At 40.7% G+C, this 18,854-nt stretch overlaps 2 protein-coding genes and 1 long non-coding RNA gene across 10 annotated transcripts in view; 1 reads left to right on the top strand and 2 right to left on the bottom strand.

Annotated features, from left to right (window-relative positions):
- Positions 1-79: 79 nt before the first annotated feature.
- Trax (Translin associated factor X) lies at positions 80-3,903 on the bottom strand. The gene is given in 4 exon segments (XM_070669516.1): positions 80-1,304; positions 1,497-1,515; positions 1,518-1,735; positions 3,545-3,903. Coding segments are annotated over 4 exon segments (1,173 nt in total). The 5' UTR covers positions 3,612-3,903; the 3' UTR covers positions 80-435.
- Positions 3,904-4,031: 128 nt separating this feature from the next.
- The window catches only part of LOC139110024 (uncharacterized), a 198,845-nt gene continuing 184,022 nt past the window's right edge, over positions 4,032-18,854 (top strand). For all 5 annotated transcript variants that reach the window (XR_011546933.1, XR_011546932.1, XR_011546935.1 and 2 more), the window contains exons 1-5: positions 4,032-4,466; positions 4,662-4,821; positions 4,929-5,033; positions 5,159-5,285; positions 5,574-5,615. This is a non-coding gene — a long non-coding RNA (uncharacterized lncRNA). The remainder of the gene's footprint in view (positions 4,467-4,661; positions 4,822-4,928; positions 5,034-5,158; positions 5,286-5,573; positions 5,616-18,854) is intronic.
- The window catches only part of LOC139110012 (nephrin), a 186,597-nt gene continuing 173,743 nt past the window's right edge, over positions 6,001-18,854 (bottom strand). Inside the window, exons 12-15 of one of the 4 annotated variants that reach the window (XM_070669504.1) lie at positions 17,379-17,642; positions 13,460-13,714; positions 11,909-12,021; positions 6,001-10,319 (exon numbers count right to left, since the gene is read on the bottom strand). In XM_070669504.1, the coding sequence (XP_070525605.1) occupies positions 10,251-10,319; positions 11,909-12,021; positions 13,460-13,714; positions 17,379-17,642 (701 nt within the window). In that variant the 3' untranslated portion in view covers positions 6,001-10,250. Of the gene's footprint in view, positions 12,022-13,459; positions 13,715-17,378; positions 17,643-18,854 lie in introns of all 4 variants that reach the window. The other 3 variants (XM_070669506.1, XM_070669502.1, XM_070669503.1) reach the window with 3 other exon arrangements.

Here is an 18,854-nt window from a genome sequence, read left to right as displayed (position 1 = left end):
TTGTACATGAATTTAAAATGCAACTGTCTATTTGTCTCATTTGAAAGGGAATATAAAAAAATGTTAATATATCGCAATGTTGATTTTTAGACGTCAAAAGAATTATGCCTATATTAATGTGACGTGTTAAACTTAAAATATAATAAACTTTCGTTTTAAATGGCTAAATAATATCTAAATCTTATCTTTATATAATAAAAAAAATAATAAATAATACTTTACTGAATATTTCGTAAAATTACTAGTTTTAATAATCGATACGAAAAAATTCTAAGTTTTTGTAACAATCTGATTGTATCAAAAGGTATATTAAATAATGCTTTTATTTTATCTTAAACTGATAAATCTGCAATAATAAAATAATACGAATAATAAGCAACATTAAATAAGTGGACATATAATAAAATAATAATATGTATACTGTGTTCTCGCATATTAAAACGCCTGGTATCCCTCGTCATCCTCAGCTGCATATTCTTCCGCAGCCGCTATGGCCACATCGACCAGCATGTGCTTTGGTATTTCAGATCCGCGTACTTTGATAGTGTAACATGCATTCTCCATTTTGGTCAAGCTGTGCTTAAGCGTGATGACTTTCTTGTTCATCTCGTTGTTATATACTACGCTAGTGTAGCCTAAGAAAGCTATGTATATCTTTCTAACAAAATTACACGTTTGATAACAGCTGGTCACATCACCTATCGCCAAGTTATTGATGCACTTTCGCATTAGCTCTCCGGTGAGATCTGCTATTCCCAGAATATAGTCTGTTGGCGTAATCATGACTTGTGTTGTTTTACAAGTGTTCTGTTCTGACAAATTGGTTGGGCATGATGAAGTTAAGCAGTATGTTAGTGTTTTCTCGAGAGTAGTCCAATTATGCATATCGCCGTTCTGCAGATATTCGCAAAACGTGAGTGCTTCTACATATTCCTCCAAACCAGCACGATAAGCCCTGTGGTATTGATAAGCATCCTGACCATCTAATTCATGTGCAATATTTCGAAATAATTTCTGTGCCAAATTGTCTAGTCTTGCTTTAGCTGCGTCCAGCACAGTGCTTTGTTTGCTCTCTTTATCAATGGTGTGTAATAAAAAGATTATTCTTTTGCTCTCAATGCCTATATCCCGATTGATTTTGACAATCCGTTCGTAACGATCGTGTTTGTCGTCTAGCTCGGCTGCATAAGAACGGAATTGTTTCACTACAAGGCTATCCTCACTTATGTTCTCCATTATCTCCCTGCCTTTGTCGCCAAGATTAATTTTGTCTCTATCATGGTACTTGCGATTTCTTCTATTTCCTGCAAACAATGCCAACGTGAAAAGATGTTTTATAATTTATAAAATAATTTATAAAATAAGTATAATAGTAACACCATCGTGTCACAAACTTCCAAATAAAAATTAAATTCATCAGGTACCACATAGTTTTTTATTTTAAAATTTCCTGACAATGAAAATAAACTAAATGCAGCTTGTTCCAGTGAACTTACCTCTTCCCTGCGACATAATCAAATTCTTTTAAATAATCTTCTTTGATTAATCTGCTTATTGAGTGTATGCTCCGTATGCACGCTGTATATATCGTACACAGGGTACACGAACTGGCTCGCTCTCCACGCGTTGTAACGCGACAGCAGACGTCGAGCTTGGATCAGCTTGGATATTATACTGGAGAGGGGAGAGCTGCATCTACAGCTGTAGCACAAGATACCTTCTCTGTTTAGACAGACTGCGCTAAGTAAATTGAGAACTATTTGGTTTCTCTTTAAAAAAAAAAAAGAAAATAGTTCTTAAACCATTATGTACACGTTAATTGTCTTGTTTATACGACTTGATAAATATATATATTTACATACACAAAAATCAATTTTAGATTCGAAACTGGTCTTACATTACTTTACCGTTTAATAAGTCCAGAATTATTACAATTGTTATTAAACAGAAATCGATATCTTTTGATCAACATATTTATGTGATATCAGTGACGAGAAAATTTTTTTTTTTAATAAATAAATTTTATTTAGAAGCTGCTAAAATAAAAATTGCAGCACGTTGCGTCATCTCTGAAGGAAATGGCGAATTAGCCTTAAGTTTCGTCGCGTCAGATGGCGATAGTATGACCGTTTAAGGTTTTACTATAATTTGTTGGTTTCATTTGCAATTGTAATTAACGACTGTGCGTCCTCGACAAGAAAGCTCCTCAAGATTGTTGTGCAAAATCGATCAATTAATAGGTATGTGTCTCTCTTTTTCTCATATGCTTGTATTCTACATTCAATATCTGCGTGATAAAAACTGAGGCGAGCACAAACGACTATTAATAATTAGTACGCAACCGGTAATCTTGATAAATTTCAAGACACTTTGATCTTGGCGAAATGTATTGCAATACGAAGTTTTCAAAACTCAATTTGGGGATGGGTTACTAAAGTATTCCGCGTCGTAAGTTCGAAAGGAACGAAGAAAGATGACCACCGATCAAAGTTTTATTTAAAAAAAAGGAAAGAGAAAAGGAGAACGAAAAAAAGACAGATTGGCTCGAAGTTGGCTAAAGAACACCTACTAGCTTGCTTCTTTTTACCTCGGGTGAACAACTTATCCAGTGTTCGATGTAACTTCTTAATTTACTTACTTTTTACACTGATATTATCGAAACATGCGCATCTTAGTCTTTGCACCATGTAACTTTTGACAAACTGACTATTACAAAGCGTGCGTTATTTATTTTTGCTATTTTTATCAATCTATTTGTAAAAATTGATAAAAAAAAGAGAGAATTCTTTTTAAGTGAAGCTCAAATAATTTTTTCATATTTAAATTAAATTAATTCTTTTCAAACTTTTATGTAAAGTTTAATTAATAGTTTAAAATAAATTTCATTTAAATCAAAAGCTTTTTCAAAAGATTAAAATTAAAAAAGGTATTGCAAATTTTAATTGAAATATTACAGTTGCCTTAAATACTTTAACTTCATCATAATTTTAATAGAAAGAAAAAAAAGAAATCACCTTGGTAAATCACATTTTTTTAAACAGTTTGAAGATATATGTATATGTATAAATAAAGATGTAAAACTGTGTAATTGTAATTTTGTTCATGTATTTGAAAGATTTCAAGTGATTTGAATATTTAGTATTTAACAGTTAGTTTTAGTACTAGCCTGCAGTTCAAGTATTCGTAGAAGAACATCAGATAAAGTTTGGAAAAGGCATTTAAAACTTTCCACAAAGTTGGTAAAGCTTGTTGCTAACAAATGGCGAGATTCAGAAATCTTATACTTTAGCAAATTGTGCGAGCAAAAAATAAAAAACCGTAAACGTTCATAATCAATTCATTAATACAAAAACTTAGGTTAAGTTTTAACATGTCATAGTAACATGGCATTGGCTACAGATTTATAATGCATTAGATTGAAAATTAAATATAATATTCGGTGTGTAAAATGTTTTAATATATTAAATTGGGTCAAGGTATCGTTCGAAAAATATAGACAAAGTTCGGCGATAGAGCGAGCGCTCTGAACGACCTGAATACATACGTATCTCGAGCGACGTGACGTCACAGCATTCCGCAGCCAGAGTCAGAACAGTCAACCATTTTAACATCGCAGTGCGCAGTGGACGGAGCTCTCCTCGTTCGCGGTCTCAAAGGGACTTCAATCAACGATTAAAGGTATGAGTGATAACGTAAATTAGTTTCTCGGGTATCATTCTTCACGCGTAGAACATGTGCGACGTGACGTCACTCTGTTGCGTAGCTGGAGGTCACTCGAACTACACAATGCACAGTTAGCAGGGCCTCAACGTTCGCGGTCGCAAAGTGATCCCATTCAGTGATCAAAGGTATGAGATTTTAACGCAAATTAGCATCACGGTCATCACTCTTTACGCGTAGAACATGTGCGACGTACACTCGAAGCCAGATATGAAGCACTTACTGCGGCGAGCGGCGACGACGGCTAGCGTACGTGACTTCCCCTACTCTTGGCCGCCGAGAACGAGGGAGATAGTGGGGGGAGCCGTTCCCTCATTCCTCTGTAATCGGTGCTCTGCGGTACATCTACGCACGTGCTACGTATAAGATTCGACGCACACTACGCCAAGATCGCGTACACTAGCCGTTGTCGCAGCATCACAAACGCCTTTCCTGAAGGTGAGCATACATATTTCGTCAGATCATATTCCATAGCGTATTACGTAGCAGTTTTAGTTCGTCGCGTGTCTGATTGCTATTCTTTGATTGCGTTGATCAGTTTTATATTATTTTATGAAATATTTCGTATGCCCATAGGTTCAACCTTGAGCCGCGAACACCCGCGCGGCGTACGTGTCTCGGGGGACGTGACGTCACAGCATTCCGCAGCCAGAGTCAGAGCAGTTAGCCATTTTAACATCGCAGCGCGCAGTGAACGGAGCTCTCGTCGTTCGCGGCTTCAAAGGGACTTCAATCAACGATTAAAGGTATGAATGTTAATGTAAATTAGCTTCTCGAGCATCATTCTTTACGCGTAGAACACGTGCGACGTATATATTTCGCCGGATCATATTCCATAGCGTATTACGTAGCAGTTTTAGTTCGTCGCGTATCTGATTGCTATTCTTTTACTGCGTTAATCGGTTTCATATTATTTTGTTAAGTATTTTGTATGCCCATAGGTTCAACCTTGAGCCCCGAGCGCTCTTGCGGCGTATATCTCTCGTGCGACGTGATGTCTATTTGTTGTGCAGCTAGAGGTCGGTCACTCGAATCACACAATGTACAGCTAGTAGAGTTCTCGATGTTTGGAGCAGCAGTGATTCCGTTTAATGCTTAAAGGTATGTGATAAAAATATTATTTCTTCTGTCCATAACATACTATCTTGTTGCGGCGGCTGGGATCTCGATAATATTAATTATTTAACCACGATTCTTTTTCTGTTTAGATTGAAAATCTGGAGCAGAACGGACTCATCTTCGTCGCCGATAATAGTCAGCAAACGAACCGCAGCCGGTTCGTCGGATTTTTCTCGGGAGTGCCGTTGAAATAAGTAAGTTTGTTACGTGATTTTTGTATACGGAAGTGTCGAGAAATGCCGGGCGATATTATACTTTAATTTGTAATTAACGTACGCGCGACTGTAGTTTATTACTCGCGGTTTTCGTTTGTGTTAAGTGTTCGAAGGAGGTTCCGTTATACATCCTGGATGTCTGAGAGGAGAATGAGGCCAAGGGGGCATCCTAGATGACTGAGAGGAGGACGAGGCCCAGGGGGCATCTTGCTTTAGCGGAGCAACCCAGGGGTAAAGATCATTTTTTACTTAAAAATTAATAATTTTTTGTTATACATCAAGATTGCCTTGTGGCTTAATAGCAATTAAAAAATAATCGAGTTTAATAATTAGCAAAAAAAAAAAGTATTTAATTTTATAATGATTTAATTGTTTCAAAATCTTGTTTAAGCAATAAATAATTTTATTTTTAATTGTTGATTTAGAAATTAATGAGAGGCGCGTAGATAATTTTCTTTTTTTACACTGAATATTATAATTCAAACATCTTTATAATTAAATTTTTCTTGTATGTTACAGGATTATCTTTGCTGCTAAACTCCGCTACTGCGCATCAAATCGGTGAGTCACATATATATATTTCTTTTTTATTCGATCAATTGTCTCTCGTGACGCCACCGCAATTAAGTTTGCTTTTCGAAAGAGTAGGGAGCGCTCGATTAAAATTATTCAGTTTATTATTTGTTGACTCCGGAGCGTTTAAATCAAGTTCCACGAGAATGTGGAAGCGTAGCTTTTCGAAACTTTCCTGAGAGCATCCTTTACATCTTATTTGTCGGCAATATTTGGTAGCAAACAGGCGAGTGTAGTTCTGAGTCTATCGACCGCAAACACCGAATGGACGAAGGCCGGGGAGAGCTCGGTATCCGGAATAGGGAACCGCGGCGGCTGCACACAATGTCTATGCGGAATTCTCCGGGGGTGAGCGACCGAAGGGGGAGGGGGGGAGGGTGGAAACGGTTCGGAATTAATCAGTGCCGGTCCTCGGTAAATAAGCGTAACGAGAATCCCTTGGTCAACTCGGCGAGCTCCGTAAGAATCCGACGATAGGCTGCAACACATGTCGAGAACGAACGATAATGAAGCTCGAGGCTTTTCCTCGATAGCATTCTAGAGACGTTTAGTAATTTATTTGGTAGGGTAGATCGTTGCTCTCCCGCGAATTGTTATTCCTTCGCTCTCGGTGGATGAAAGCGTAGCAGTTCAACACTTAAACTCCTTCGCACCTTTTAGCTTAGAAAGAAATAAAGTTAATTAAATATTATCGATAAAAATGCATTCCGCTAAGTATTGCGTTCCTGGAATTTTCGAAGAGCATTTAATCTTAGAATCTTTAGCTACTTTATAACTGCTGAATTATGTGAAAAAGTAATGGTCTTTTGTTCCTCTTTGTCTGCATCTGCTCGTCAACGATAAGATTACTTAACGTCAGGATATGTGTATTATACATTGAGAGATTTATATTGTATCGAATCTATTAATTAATTTAGAATCATATATTAAAAGGGTTTCTATTAGATTTTTATTACTAAAATTCTGAGAGGTTGCACACAAAGAGACTAATGATTGAAATTACATCGCGCACATGTAAATGCTGCGCGATATGTTACATCGGGAATATTTGATATCAATTATTAACCATTCGGCTAATTGGCACAATGTAAATGGATAGGTAGCTATATGCGTATTGTTTATCTGCGAATTATTAATATATTCCATAATATAATATCAGGTTTAATAAAATTATGTTTCGTGTCACACACGATTCTCCCGATATAACGAGATAAGCTAAATTAAACCTAAAAGAAAAAAACGTATTTCCTCGTTTAATATTTCGGAGTTAATGAACCGAGGCGACGGTAATATTAAATTGATTAGAAACAACCTGCGCGGGGATAACTAAATTGGCATTAATGATAAATTTATCATAGATAACATACCACTTTCGGATACAATAATAAATTACTCGACAATAAACGTTTGAGAATAATACACGCTTGTAATTATTTGTCAAAGTATTATTAATTTAGAGTATTAGTTCATTGTTATCGTTAATAATTTCCGAAGTGAATAACGAATTATTATCAATACGTTGTTACAATTCTATCGCGTTTGTCGTTATGTTATACATGAGCATCGAGTCGCGACTGTTGTCAGAGTAACTCACACGTCTCGCGATCTCTCGTTAAAATATCCTTCGTCCCCCTCGAGGGACGAACGTAACTCGTCGTTTCGGCCATCGGAGCTGGGATTTTTCCGCCGTGACATTTGTAGACCGTCTCAGATCCCATAATCCTCGGGATAAGAGAAATTAGGAGAGCCGTCCTTTCGACAGAAATCAGGAGGCACCGAGAATCACGGCGGTCATCCGCAAATCCGGCGTCGAGATTTCGGGCTCCCGCGCGGGATTCTCGCGAGCGACAGGCGGGCTGATTGCGTTCGCGTCGTTACGGAGATTGATAAGGCGCCGCGGCCACCAATTAGCGATTCTCTTGCGCGCATTATGCATTATCTTCGGCCGGTTTCGAGGGAAAACTTTGCTGACTTCCTCCTCGCCGGTGATTTATGCCCGCGCCGTTTAACAAAGTTTTTATTCGCGGCCGGTGTTGTAAAGATGATTTATACGCGGCCTCCCTTTCTCTCCCGTCGGATCTCGCTTCGACGTAGAAACACCTCGCGGTATCAGATGACGCCTTTGTGACAGTCCTACGCGGAACAAAGATGCGCTTTTCCTTTTTTTCCTCCCCTCGGAATACCGTGGACTTCTACGAACCGTGCGCGTACACTCGTCGAGAGACTCTCTTTTGATCTTCCCCCGCACTTTTTTTTTTCCTAATGCGCGTGGGGTTTTACGCGTGTAAGATTTGAAAGGTGCCTGGTCCGCGTTACGAGGAAATATCACGACCTACGAGCGCACCGGCTTTCGTGAGAAACACACCGCTGTTTAACGCCGCGATGAATTTCAAACGGCGCTCGCGCTTTCTGCGAGAGCGACTCGCGGCAATGTGGAAGTTACACGAAGAGTTTCAGGTATGTAAATGTACCAGGCATTCGTGGCTGGCTCTCGGTTAAGTTTGCGTGCGTAAACTTGAACGTACGCGGCCAAACGTGAAATAATAAAAGTTTCAGAGATCGAGGTAGATGTAACGGCGGCGCCAAGAGGCGAAAGACCCCGACGGGTCCAGATACTTATACCGGCTAGCCAATGTCGCGGTGTATTTTAACGCGTTTGTCGCTCGAAGGATTAAACTTCCGGGCGGTACCTTCGAAATTCGTTGTTTGAGTTCGGTGCCGATCCCGCGCGCGACTTATCCCGCTAAACTCCTCCGGAGGAGCCATTCCCCGTCACGCGCGACTCGGAATGTCCGCAGGGCGCGGCCCTGATCCCTTTCATCCCCTCGAGTAAGCTATCGAGCGAGAAGGTCGCGTTTCAATTTTCGGGTACACAATTTATCTTGACGAAGGGATCGCTAATGCACGCTCTCGGATACAATACACAACGCAAATGGAGGCCGCTGTTAATATTTAATAAAAATAAAATAAATACATGTCAATTCGCAAATTACGCAGTGTCGCAGTAGCGTTGATTTTTACAACTCGAGGAACATCGCGATTGCTTTTTCGTATTTTTCTCCGATTCCCATTCGTGCCCCATCATGCCGACGCTGAACGCCCGTGTTATTTTTATCAGGCGGTTAAAACAAACAGGCACATTTAAGCTGAATATGCGCTGAGAATGTGGATTTGTGCCTGTCGCGCTCTGCCGGTGGTTATACGGGATTTCTGCGCTTTTATCTATCGCGTATTTTTATCCGCTATCGTTCGGCGACGCAGGGCGGGAAGGGTGCATAAACGCAAATCGACAATAGCGGTACACACGGGGAGGGATAGTGCACGCGAATGGCAGACGGTGCACTTTGCATCTCCAATGGCCAATTACGTGCTCAGCTTGAAATACGCCGCATTAAAGCGTTATATGCCGAAGAGAACGAAATTTGCGTATCGTAACTCATTGTCGTTCGCCGGATTCAAGAGCCCGTCGAATATTCCCGCCGACATGGTTAACATAATTCGTTGCTATTAGCATTCTCCTTATATTTTAAAACGCAAACGATCAATTGGTCGATAAAGTTCGCAAAAAAAAAAAAAAAAATGTAGATTAAACTATCGAAGATGCCTGTCTCTCAAATTGTATCGAATCAAGAAATTCAACTTTGCTAATTTGAATTTTTCGTGACGTTCCGTAACTCACTTTTCAAGTTTGCAAGAACAAATTCAATCAAAACTGACGAAAAAGATTTGGCAATATGAGACTTGAAAACGGGAAAAACTATTCGGTATAACGTTTTATGCTAGTGTTATTACATCGTGAATAATTCAACCGCAGTGACGATTCCGTATTTAACGACAATAAACTATCAAAGCGCCGTAAAAATAAAAGGGGTGAAAAGTGCTTGGGACGCGGTCGACGAGAGCCCAGTTTCGTAGGAAAATCGCTGTGAAAATAGGCCGTTCGAGATGCTGCGAATTTCGTGATGCGATGCAGTTATGCTTTATGCGATTTTCTTCGTGATGCCGCTCTTTCACGTTCTCGCCTGCACTTTTCCTTGCGGGATAACGCGCGCCGTGCTGTCCTTGCTTGTAGTAAGAAAACGTCGCCGATTGCCCTGTAAATGAGAATCTTTGATTAAATGAATCATCTTACGCGCTTGGGTAAAATAAATTTTCCCCGCGCAATCCGCCTCGCAATTTACGGAAATTAATTAATTAATAATCTCTTAAAAAAACTTTTTTTCGCTCGAATAATGCATTTACATTCGCGATAGACAGACGATTGTCTTGGGACAAATACGGCGGTCAGTTGACGAGAATAAAACGCCGTATAGAAAGGGTTGTAACACGAAAAAGTGTTTTATTTATATACAATATTTACAAAGGCGTAGTGTGAATCAAGTGGCTATATAAATGACTTTGATACGCTTGAATGTATGCAAAACGTGGCACAAGCGTGTGGCTCCTTTCCCTTTCTCGCCTCCCAGTCTCCATCGGCCGTGGTCCAGGGGCCTCGTATACCCTGTTGAACGATGGTCGGCGACCCGGAAGTTCGGCGATGCAGCAGACGTCTGGATCTTTTCGTCCATCCGTCTAGACTGTCGTCCGCCCACTCCTCTTAATGTCCCGGCCGGCGTTTGACTCTTAAATGCAGCTCTCTTGAATGCTCCTGCCGATCGACTCCGAGTGCGGCCTTTGGAGACTGTAGAATGTCTGAATAGACCGCGACGGAAATAAAGTGAGAAATCCAAAAGAGTAAACGGTTTAAAAAAAAAAAAGAGAGATAAAGCTCGATTAACCGTAAAAGAAAAAATAAATTATTATTGCTATAAAAGTCTGATTCTCCCCGAAGAAAATTTCGTAAAACAACTACGGTTTAATAATATCGTTCGTTTATCAATCGCTTCGTTAATCGTTTCTCGCTGAAGCAATGGTTGCAAAAATTTTGTTTGAAATTACACCGACAAGACATGCAATTCTCATGCAACGTAATGTCGTCCTGATATCGTTCGTCGGGCTAAATCGAATTTAAAAGATATTTGTCTAGGGTTTAAAGTTGAAAGACCTGTTCCGGTAGAGGTATATGGTATCACTTATGTTAGAAAAATGTAGACGCTACGATCGGGAATTGAATTCGATCCATCCGCGGGAAACTTCTCTTATTCACTCGACCAGCATAGAATTTTTATAGCGAGCGATCCCCTCACCCTCTCCCCTCTGACGGTATTTTTATAATATTAGAATATGTATATGTATATCAGGCAGCGATAGATCCGACGAATTTTCACCCCGCGGTAACGGAAACGCAAAATTGAAAAACACGCTTTCGAATAAATAAACTTTGTTACATCCATGCGAAAGCAAACTGGATGCCTTGAAAATAAGTTACGCGACATTTGTGTATAAGAGATTCGTTTATGCATTATTTTTCCTTTAATTTACACAAAGGATTATCGTAGGAAATAAAAATCTCCAAAAAGGAATAAAAAAACGATTTATAATGCATCGCGAGAAAAAACATTGACAGGCGATGGATTTTCAAAATACTCGCACGTATTTCGACAGGATTATTATACTCATCCGTTATTCGAAATAAGTGTGTCAGGAAACGTTCTCGGCTCGCTAAATCTGGCTCGCAAGAAAACGGCGATAAGCGGAATCGTAAAGCAGACCGGATCGAATTCGAAAGTGGTTTTCTGTGTTAGAGGCTATCGGGGAGCCATGCAGGTATATGCGTTTCACCGTAGATCGCTTTAGATCAGAGGTTCCCAAATTCTGCGAATTCATGCCCTCCTTGAATATTTTAAAGGCATCTTAAGGATATTTCAAACCTCCTCCATCTCGCCCAAGAAAAGTGTCGCGATAGATGTTTAAAAACACGAAATTTTTTAGCTCGATAAAAATTCGGTCTTTTTTTATCTATTTTTTTCCATGTACTACAAGATTGATTCAATTAGCATAAAATTTATCAAGATACGAAAAGCCGAAAATATGCTTTAAAATTATTAAAACTTTATTATAGTCGTGTGGAAACAATTTACATTTTTTTTTAAAGTTAATTACGCGAAATTCTCACACGATAGAGATCTTTATTATTTTTTTCCGTAATATAAAAGTCACTTGAAAATATGTCGCAGGGGAATTAGATCGAATTAATTTCTTCTATAAATCTCTTTTCAATATTATGAAGACATTTTGTTTTCACATTTTTCTCGGGGGAGCGGGAAGGGAGGGGAGGGTAGTTTCGACGAGTGGCCCCGCAGTTTGGGAGCCAGTGCCTCAAATAAAATCGGATTACTCACGTTCGGCGATGCTCTCGGATAATCTGAATCTTCTAGAACGTCGTGAGACATCTCGCGTCCTTCCAGCTGACGTGGTCTTCGCGGCAGGGACCCGTAACGAGGAAGCTTTCTGTCTGGAAGAAGTCCCGGGACGGACTTAGCGTCAATCGTATAATCGGTTTGAAGTAAGCCCGCGGATTTCGCAAAGTATTTTGAACTTTTCTCGGCGGCAACTTTAGCGGCGCTCGCTTCTTTCTCCGCGTACACGGCATTCCTCGATCGCTTCTTACTGTTTTGTTTGCGGGAGGCCGAAAGTTCGCGCTGCTCTCGCGATGCTGGGTGGACGGACGGGTGTCTGAGTGCGGCGCGTTTCTCCGTAGGAAAAATCGAAAAGCCAATTCGAGAACCGGAGATTCGCATCCGGCGGTCATTAATAAAAAATAATGGGGCGGGCAGGCTTTAATCTTTCGCGCGATGCGAGTTTGGCCGCCCGATCGGGCGAATATTTCATTAAAGCCGCGGTACCTGTTATTAAATCACTTTTATTCGACTAGTTTTCAACCGTAAAGGACAGAAATATTAAATGTAATTTTCGAGTTTCAATTTTAATAAAGTATTACTCGCGAAGCGTGGCAAGTTGTGTGTGCATATCATAATTATTGGATTTTAGACGATGTGGATTCAGCAAAGTGTTCGAACGAACGTAACGCGAACTCATTTTCCAAGACGGCCCGCGAATTTGTTTGACGAATTAAGTAGTTATTCAGCCTTAAAGCATATTTGAGATTTGTTAAATATTAATTAAATTGTAAGAAACGTTCCATAAATTTAAATTTCCGCCGAGGAAATGAGACTAATCGTCTCGAAAAGCACCGCCTCTTTCGGGACGTCTTGCGAATGCATTTTTTATTAATAGATTACTATGCGTGCTTTTTGGGTTTAAATATAATATTATGCATGTGTTTCCATGGCTCGTATGCATGCGCATGTCGATACGGTACGTTAGAACGTGCGCATATTCTATGTTCAATTTTCTTGAGAGTACCGTTAACGTATGCTATTTTGCCGATATAAAACCAAACCCGATATTCTTAAAATCTTCGTACAAATGCGTCGCTTCCATCAGTCTAAATAGAAATTCACCAAATGGGATGGCCGGTTATGCTCCGAATGTGCTTCCGGTTCTTCCTTAAAGGGGTACTCTTGTAGAAGTAAAATAGTCTCCGTGCGACTTGTTCGTTCTTTCGTCGCCCGATAGATTTTTTTTTTTCTTTACAATATTTCGACATTTCGAAAGAACGTTTACGGTAATAACAACAAACGCGTTTTAAATAAAAAGAAAAGAACTGACGAAAATTTATCGCACAAAAGTAAAAATATATATTTAACATTTCACAATTAATTTTTTTATTTTACTTTTCACGATCAGATCGAATACGATCTCACGTAGGTACTTGTTTTAAAAATCGTTTGAAATGTTAGGAAAATAGGGGAACCAATTTGAGATTTTCCGAGTTAATCTTCTCGAATTTTGTCTGCGTTTCGTAAACTTGCCGATTTAAGTAAACTTACCAGTGAGATGGTTGGTCAAGGCCGTCGTGGGTATAAGATCCGGATTGCCGTCCTCCTCCTCGCCCTTTCCCGCGAAAGTCGCGATGCTGGGCTGCTGCGGCGGCTTCGGCTTCGCCGGGGTGGCCGCGTGTCTCCTCCAAAGAGCCATTAGCACACCGGTCACGATTAACCCCAGACCGGTCGCCGTGCCGCTAAGTCCAATCAAGATTGGTGACATGTCGGTCGAGGATGTCGATTCGCCTGCGAACGAAATCTCTACTAATCCCCCCCGTTCATAAATAACACATAGAGATCGCTAACCTGCGCTCGGTTACCCTCTATTAAGATAAAACGCGTTTTGAATAAGCACTTTGGGGCATTTCTGATATACAACCATTATTGTTTACTTCCTTAAAGGAAGCATTTCAGAATTATGACAAATAATTAACGGAATTAGCTAAAAGCGCTCGAATGCGTTATTATCAAAGCCATTCTGAATGATTGCGCGCGCTCTCCTTTGAGCTATCCACCGATCCGTCCTTTGTGCGAGAACTATTTCCCCATTCTGTTTCGCGATAAATCGCTATGTTCGCGCGCGGCGAGCGCTTCGCCCGCTTAAGATTTCGCGCAGTGGCTGCGGTCAGCCACGGATCAGACGCGACCGGGGCGTTCCAATTTACCTGTCCGGCATACCCTCGGCAGACTCCCGCGCGTCGGCACGAACGTAATCTGTTTTCAATTAAGGCGCCCGGGCCCGGAGCCGATCGCTTCGAACTTCGTGGCAGGTTGCATTACGGTGGTCTAACGCTGCGGCTGATTTGTGAGTCGCTCGTTCTACGCGGAACTGAGAGGTACGGTGGGTGGGCGCAGAGAGGCTGCGGCAGCGGATTAGGAATAGCTCCGGCTCTGCGGGAACGACGCGCCCGACACCCGCAGTCGTTTCCGCGCCGTCGTTAATCACTCGGCTTAAACCGCGACGCGGGTGGCGCGTGTGTACGTGTGTACACGTACCGTCGGTGAAGTTGCCGTTTCTTCGTCCGGCGGCCACCTTCCCCGCCGAAGGGGGGGTAAGTTCGCCTGAACGTCTCGCCTTTCGAAAACGAGTGGCTGGATGCAAAATTTTTCGTGTAATCGGTACGAGAATCGCGCCCGCGCTAGATGAACTTTCCGTAATTACGAAGATATCGCCCGCCTCTGCGAGATATCCTATTCGACTTCCCGCGCGATAAAAACGCGAGCATTTCAGGAATTCCAGCTGCAACGTAGTCGGAAAGTTTACAAATGTCCCAATTCAGCTCTAGCTCCGCGGTGGCTGAAATCTAATATTAAGATTCTGTTAAAGTTCATTCGGAATTAACCGAAGATTGTAGATATCACACGCCTGGCAGTCGGAGGATTACGCGAGGAGTAGTCGAAGCGCCGAATCCCAATTCCCGCGACTGTAAATTTTTTAATCAAAATTTCCCTTCGCGCTCTTTAAAATTTCATCGCCCCGACGTCCCGATAATTAAATCTCACGTCGCGTTTCTGGCCCGGGAAACGAGATAAAAGCCGACCGCTCTTTCTAACGTTAGATAGTAAACCTAATTTTACAAATGCTTCTCTCAATCATTTACATGCGATCTCGACATTTGCGTTAATAAAACTTTGATCGATAGTCGATCCGCGAAAGAAATTCTTTTATAGAGCACTCGATATAAATTACAAGTGCCGTGCCAAAAGCCGTAATTCGATCACCTTGTAAACAAGTATCCACCGAAGTTGCGCGTTGCATCGACATGATACGGCACAAACAGCCGGCCGGCTAATTTGTTTCCAATTAACAATCAAGTCCCAGTTAAATGCTAATTAACAAAGGACAAAGCGCATCTATTCTCCGCTTGGCTGTGAGATGTAATTGAATACGAGCAAAGCACCAAGAGAACACGTTAAAGTACAGAACGCGGTCCTCCTTTCCTTTAACCGTAACGAAGTACTCCCTTTCCTCCTTTGCGTTAAAACGAGATACTGTGGTATGTAGCCTGCGTCTCGATTTCGCGATACTTCTCATTAACAGTTTCGACGGCCCTTTCGACAACGGCAAGTTTACAAAGCGAGTGCTTCGATGAAACGTCCCTTCTATTTTATTTCGTTAAAATGTAATTAATTCTAAAAATCCAACGGGCCGCAAAAGTACTCGTTCCAGAATCCAACGCTGTCTTAATTTAAACCTCGTTCGATTACAATTTTTTTCTTTTCTTTTTTTTTTAATTATTTTCGGAAATTCGATCTTAAATTTTGTTTAGCAGCTTAGCTCAGTTTATAGCACTCTCGGTCAGACTTTAACCGATTATCGCGATATTCAAACATTAACGTTGACGATCGGGGCCAATCAAATTTTCAGGAGAAAAGCTATTATGACGTTTCCAGCTCGTTTTACATACCAAGAGAGTTCGTGCATAATTCAGAAGCTGCACTCGCGAGCTTATCCTTATCATATCTCCGCGGTCGAACGTTTCAAGGATTAACGAAAGCGCGACGATCGTTTTCGATTAGCGAAAATTGTGCCTCCGGCGGGTGTCGGGGAAAATGGAGGTGCGCGGATGCGATACGGACGCGGCGGAAAGCAGAATGCATAATAATGGCTCATAAATTTTGACGCTCATAAATTTTACGCGAGGGCCGACCGCGGCAGCGGCGCTTTCGCCTAAACCGGCAACGAGCTCGAGCAGGGTCGACCTAGCGCGCGCGGCGAACTGTTCAACACGGATCATTTGCATGTCGCCGCGAGCATTTCCGGTTGAGATAACGTCACGGTCATCTAAATTGAAGGACAAAACTTGACGCGCACTTGTTCCTCGATCACATCGGCAAAGGCAAAAGCGAACGCGAGGATATAAATAATCAGCGCGGCGTCGCTAAGAACTTGCATACAATTAACTCGCATTGAGACAATTCTGGACCACGTGTACCGAAAAGATTTTACGATAGATCCCCCATTTTGTCACGTTCGGCTTTATTAATTTATTTATTAATATATTCGCATACGTTTTGAAGAAGAGTGAACGTAAACGTGTGCGTTAATCAATTCTTTAGTAATTACACTTTTGACACCTTCTTCTTTTGGCGAGGGGGGGAGAAAAAAAAAATTCGATTGCCGGAATTCGCGAGGACATTCGGCTTTCGCGTGCGCGCCATTTTATTAAACCACGTTCGTTCGAGATCTTTTGTAGTTAAACAAAGCGGAACTCTTCATCATTGTAATTTCACTGGCGCACATTTTTTTATCGGGCGCCTTCCTTTTTTTTTTTTTTTTTTGACAATGCGAAAGTTTATATGTGGAAGTCGCCGAAGTGCAGATTCCCTACGTGATATGCGCTATTTTAGCCACTATCGTATTTTCATCCAAGTTCGAATAACAGGCACGCGGCCAGCCGACCGATCGATGAGTCGCGATTTGACGCGAACGTCAGCTCGCCAGGGCATCGAAAACGGAATAAAGAGCGCGCGATGAAACGAGGGAGAAAAAAAAAAAAAAGCTTTAGGCACCGGTCACTCGGGGTGGGGTATCGATTCTACGCACTCAGGATTATTTACAACGCGATTGAAAGGATTAAGAAGTCTCCTCGGAATTTTCGCCCAAGTTGTTTTCTATAAATTTTTAGCCATGTATAATTTATGACCCTCTTCCTATTCGTATTAACTACGCAAAACAGTAGAATAGAAACTTACGGTTCACCTTAATATTTTGCCATGCGAGCAAAATTTAACAGTTTAGTTCAGCGATCTTTTTAATTTTAATTCGGGAAAGGAATAGATAATCGATAGCCGGCTATCCTCGGACTGTGTCAAAGCTAAACGTTCTAAAATCGTCTGCCCTTTTGCGGCGCGAAGTACACGAAGCGAAGTTATCTTATTGCCACTCCGGTAATCGTTCTGATTGCACTTGGCGAATACTTACCGGTGAATTTGGCCACCCCTTTCAAGACAACCTCTATGTTGTACGGCTCGCTCGAGCCCTTAGCGTTCACCGCGTAAAGGGCGACCTTCGATGGCTTGAGCATCTGGAACTCCCAGAAAGGATGGGACGACTCTAGTCGCCGTTTGCCCACGAAAGCGACGAACTTCTGCGGTAGACCGCCGTCGTATCCTTCGACGCAAGATATCCTCACCCAGGAACCGTTCATGTTGTAGGTCGTGCAGTTCTGCAACGGGTAAGGTCTGCCTGCAAAGAAAATGCGGCTTTGGAAATCGCGAGAGAGGAAAATGTCCGATTAGCGAGGGAGATCGTGAACCTTCAAAGGGAAAATTCATATCCATTTTTCAAATAAGATTCTTCTCATCTTCTCTCGTCCTCTCATATTACAGTCCTATTTCTTATATCTGCCTCCGACACGTGTCAAATAAGAAAAAGGAAAGGTGGCGGCAACAAACATGCGCGTTGTAAGAGAACGAAAGCTGAAATTTATAAATTACTTTTGAAAAGAAATTTAAACTGGCAACAGTATTATTAATATTCAGAATGAATTTGTGTTAGTAATATGTATAATTTCTAAAAAAAAGAAAAAAAAAAAATTGAAAGCAACATTGATTAAATTTTGAATAAAAAAAAAGTCGATATTATTTTGCGTGTTCTACAAAAATTAATAAAAATGTTTATTCGGAGTGATATTTGTTAAAACAATTATTGGTAACAATCTACTAAAAATGCATGTTGCGTACGCAAAAACAACGATATTTACACGTCGTACTTATGGTAACCTAAAATATCATTTAACACAATTAGGTCTTTTGTTCTTATTTTTTCAGCGCGTAAAAATAATAATATCTCGTTATATGTTTTTCATACAGTTTTCGTTATGCATCTCCATTCATATGAGCTTTATTTTAACGCGTTGCACGTCAGTCCTTTCCTCTCTCTTTGTTTTTTTTTTTTTGTATGACAGAAGTGTCGAGATAAATATATAATAATTCTACGAAAATCGAAATTCCGACGATATGAGAAAAAGAAGAAAAAAAAAAGAAGTTAGAGAAATTAGTTGCGCGGCGCGCAAAGCTAGCCATTATTCTTTTACGGTCCCCTTTCTCATTTTTCGAGAATATTAAAATTATTTATTAACAATCGGATAATACCAACTTGTTACAGACGATTTTATTAAAAAATCCCTCTCCATAGGCGCGTTCACTTTAGCGGCGCTTTGTGTTATTCCATTTTCCACGCGTTCCTTTACGTAAGAACATTAATATACCAGTTCACGTACAATTTTATTTTATTTCGTTATTTAATAACTGGATTCGTTCTCACAAATTTTCACTATTTATATTTAGTGCTCTCAACTGGAAATATAATTTTGCTCGTTACTTTTAGCTCGCCGCGAGATTTGCGGTATTAATAAAAAGAATGCGAGTATATAAAGAATCATTTTCATTCGATATA

Source organism: Cardiocondyla obscurior, linkage group LG19 (assembly GCF_019399895.1).
Source record: "Cardiocondyla obscurior isolate alpha-2009 linkage group LG19, Cobs3.1, whole genome shotgun sequence".
Lineage (NCBI taxonomy): Eukaryota > Metazoa > Arthropoda > Insecta > Hymenoptera > Formicidae > Cardiocondyla > Cardiocondyla obscurior.
The sequence above is the reverse complement of the archived record's forward strand: the minus strand, read 5'-3'. Positions and strand labels throughout refer to the sequence as shown.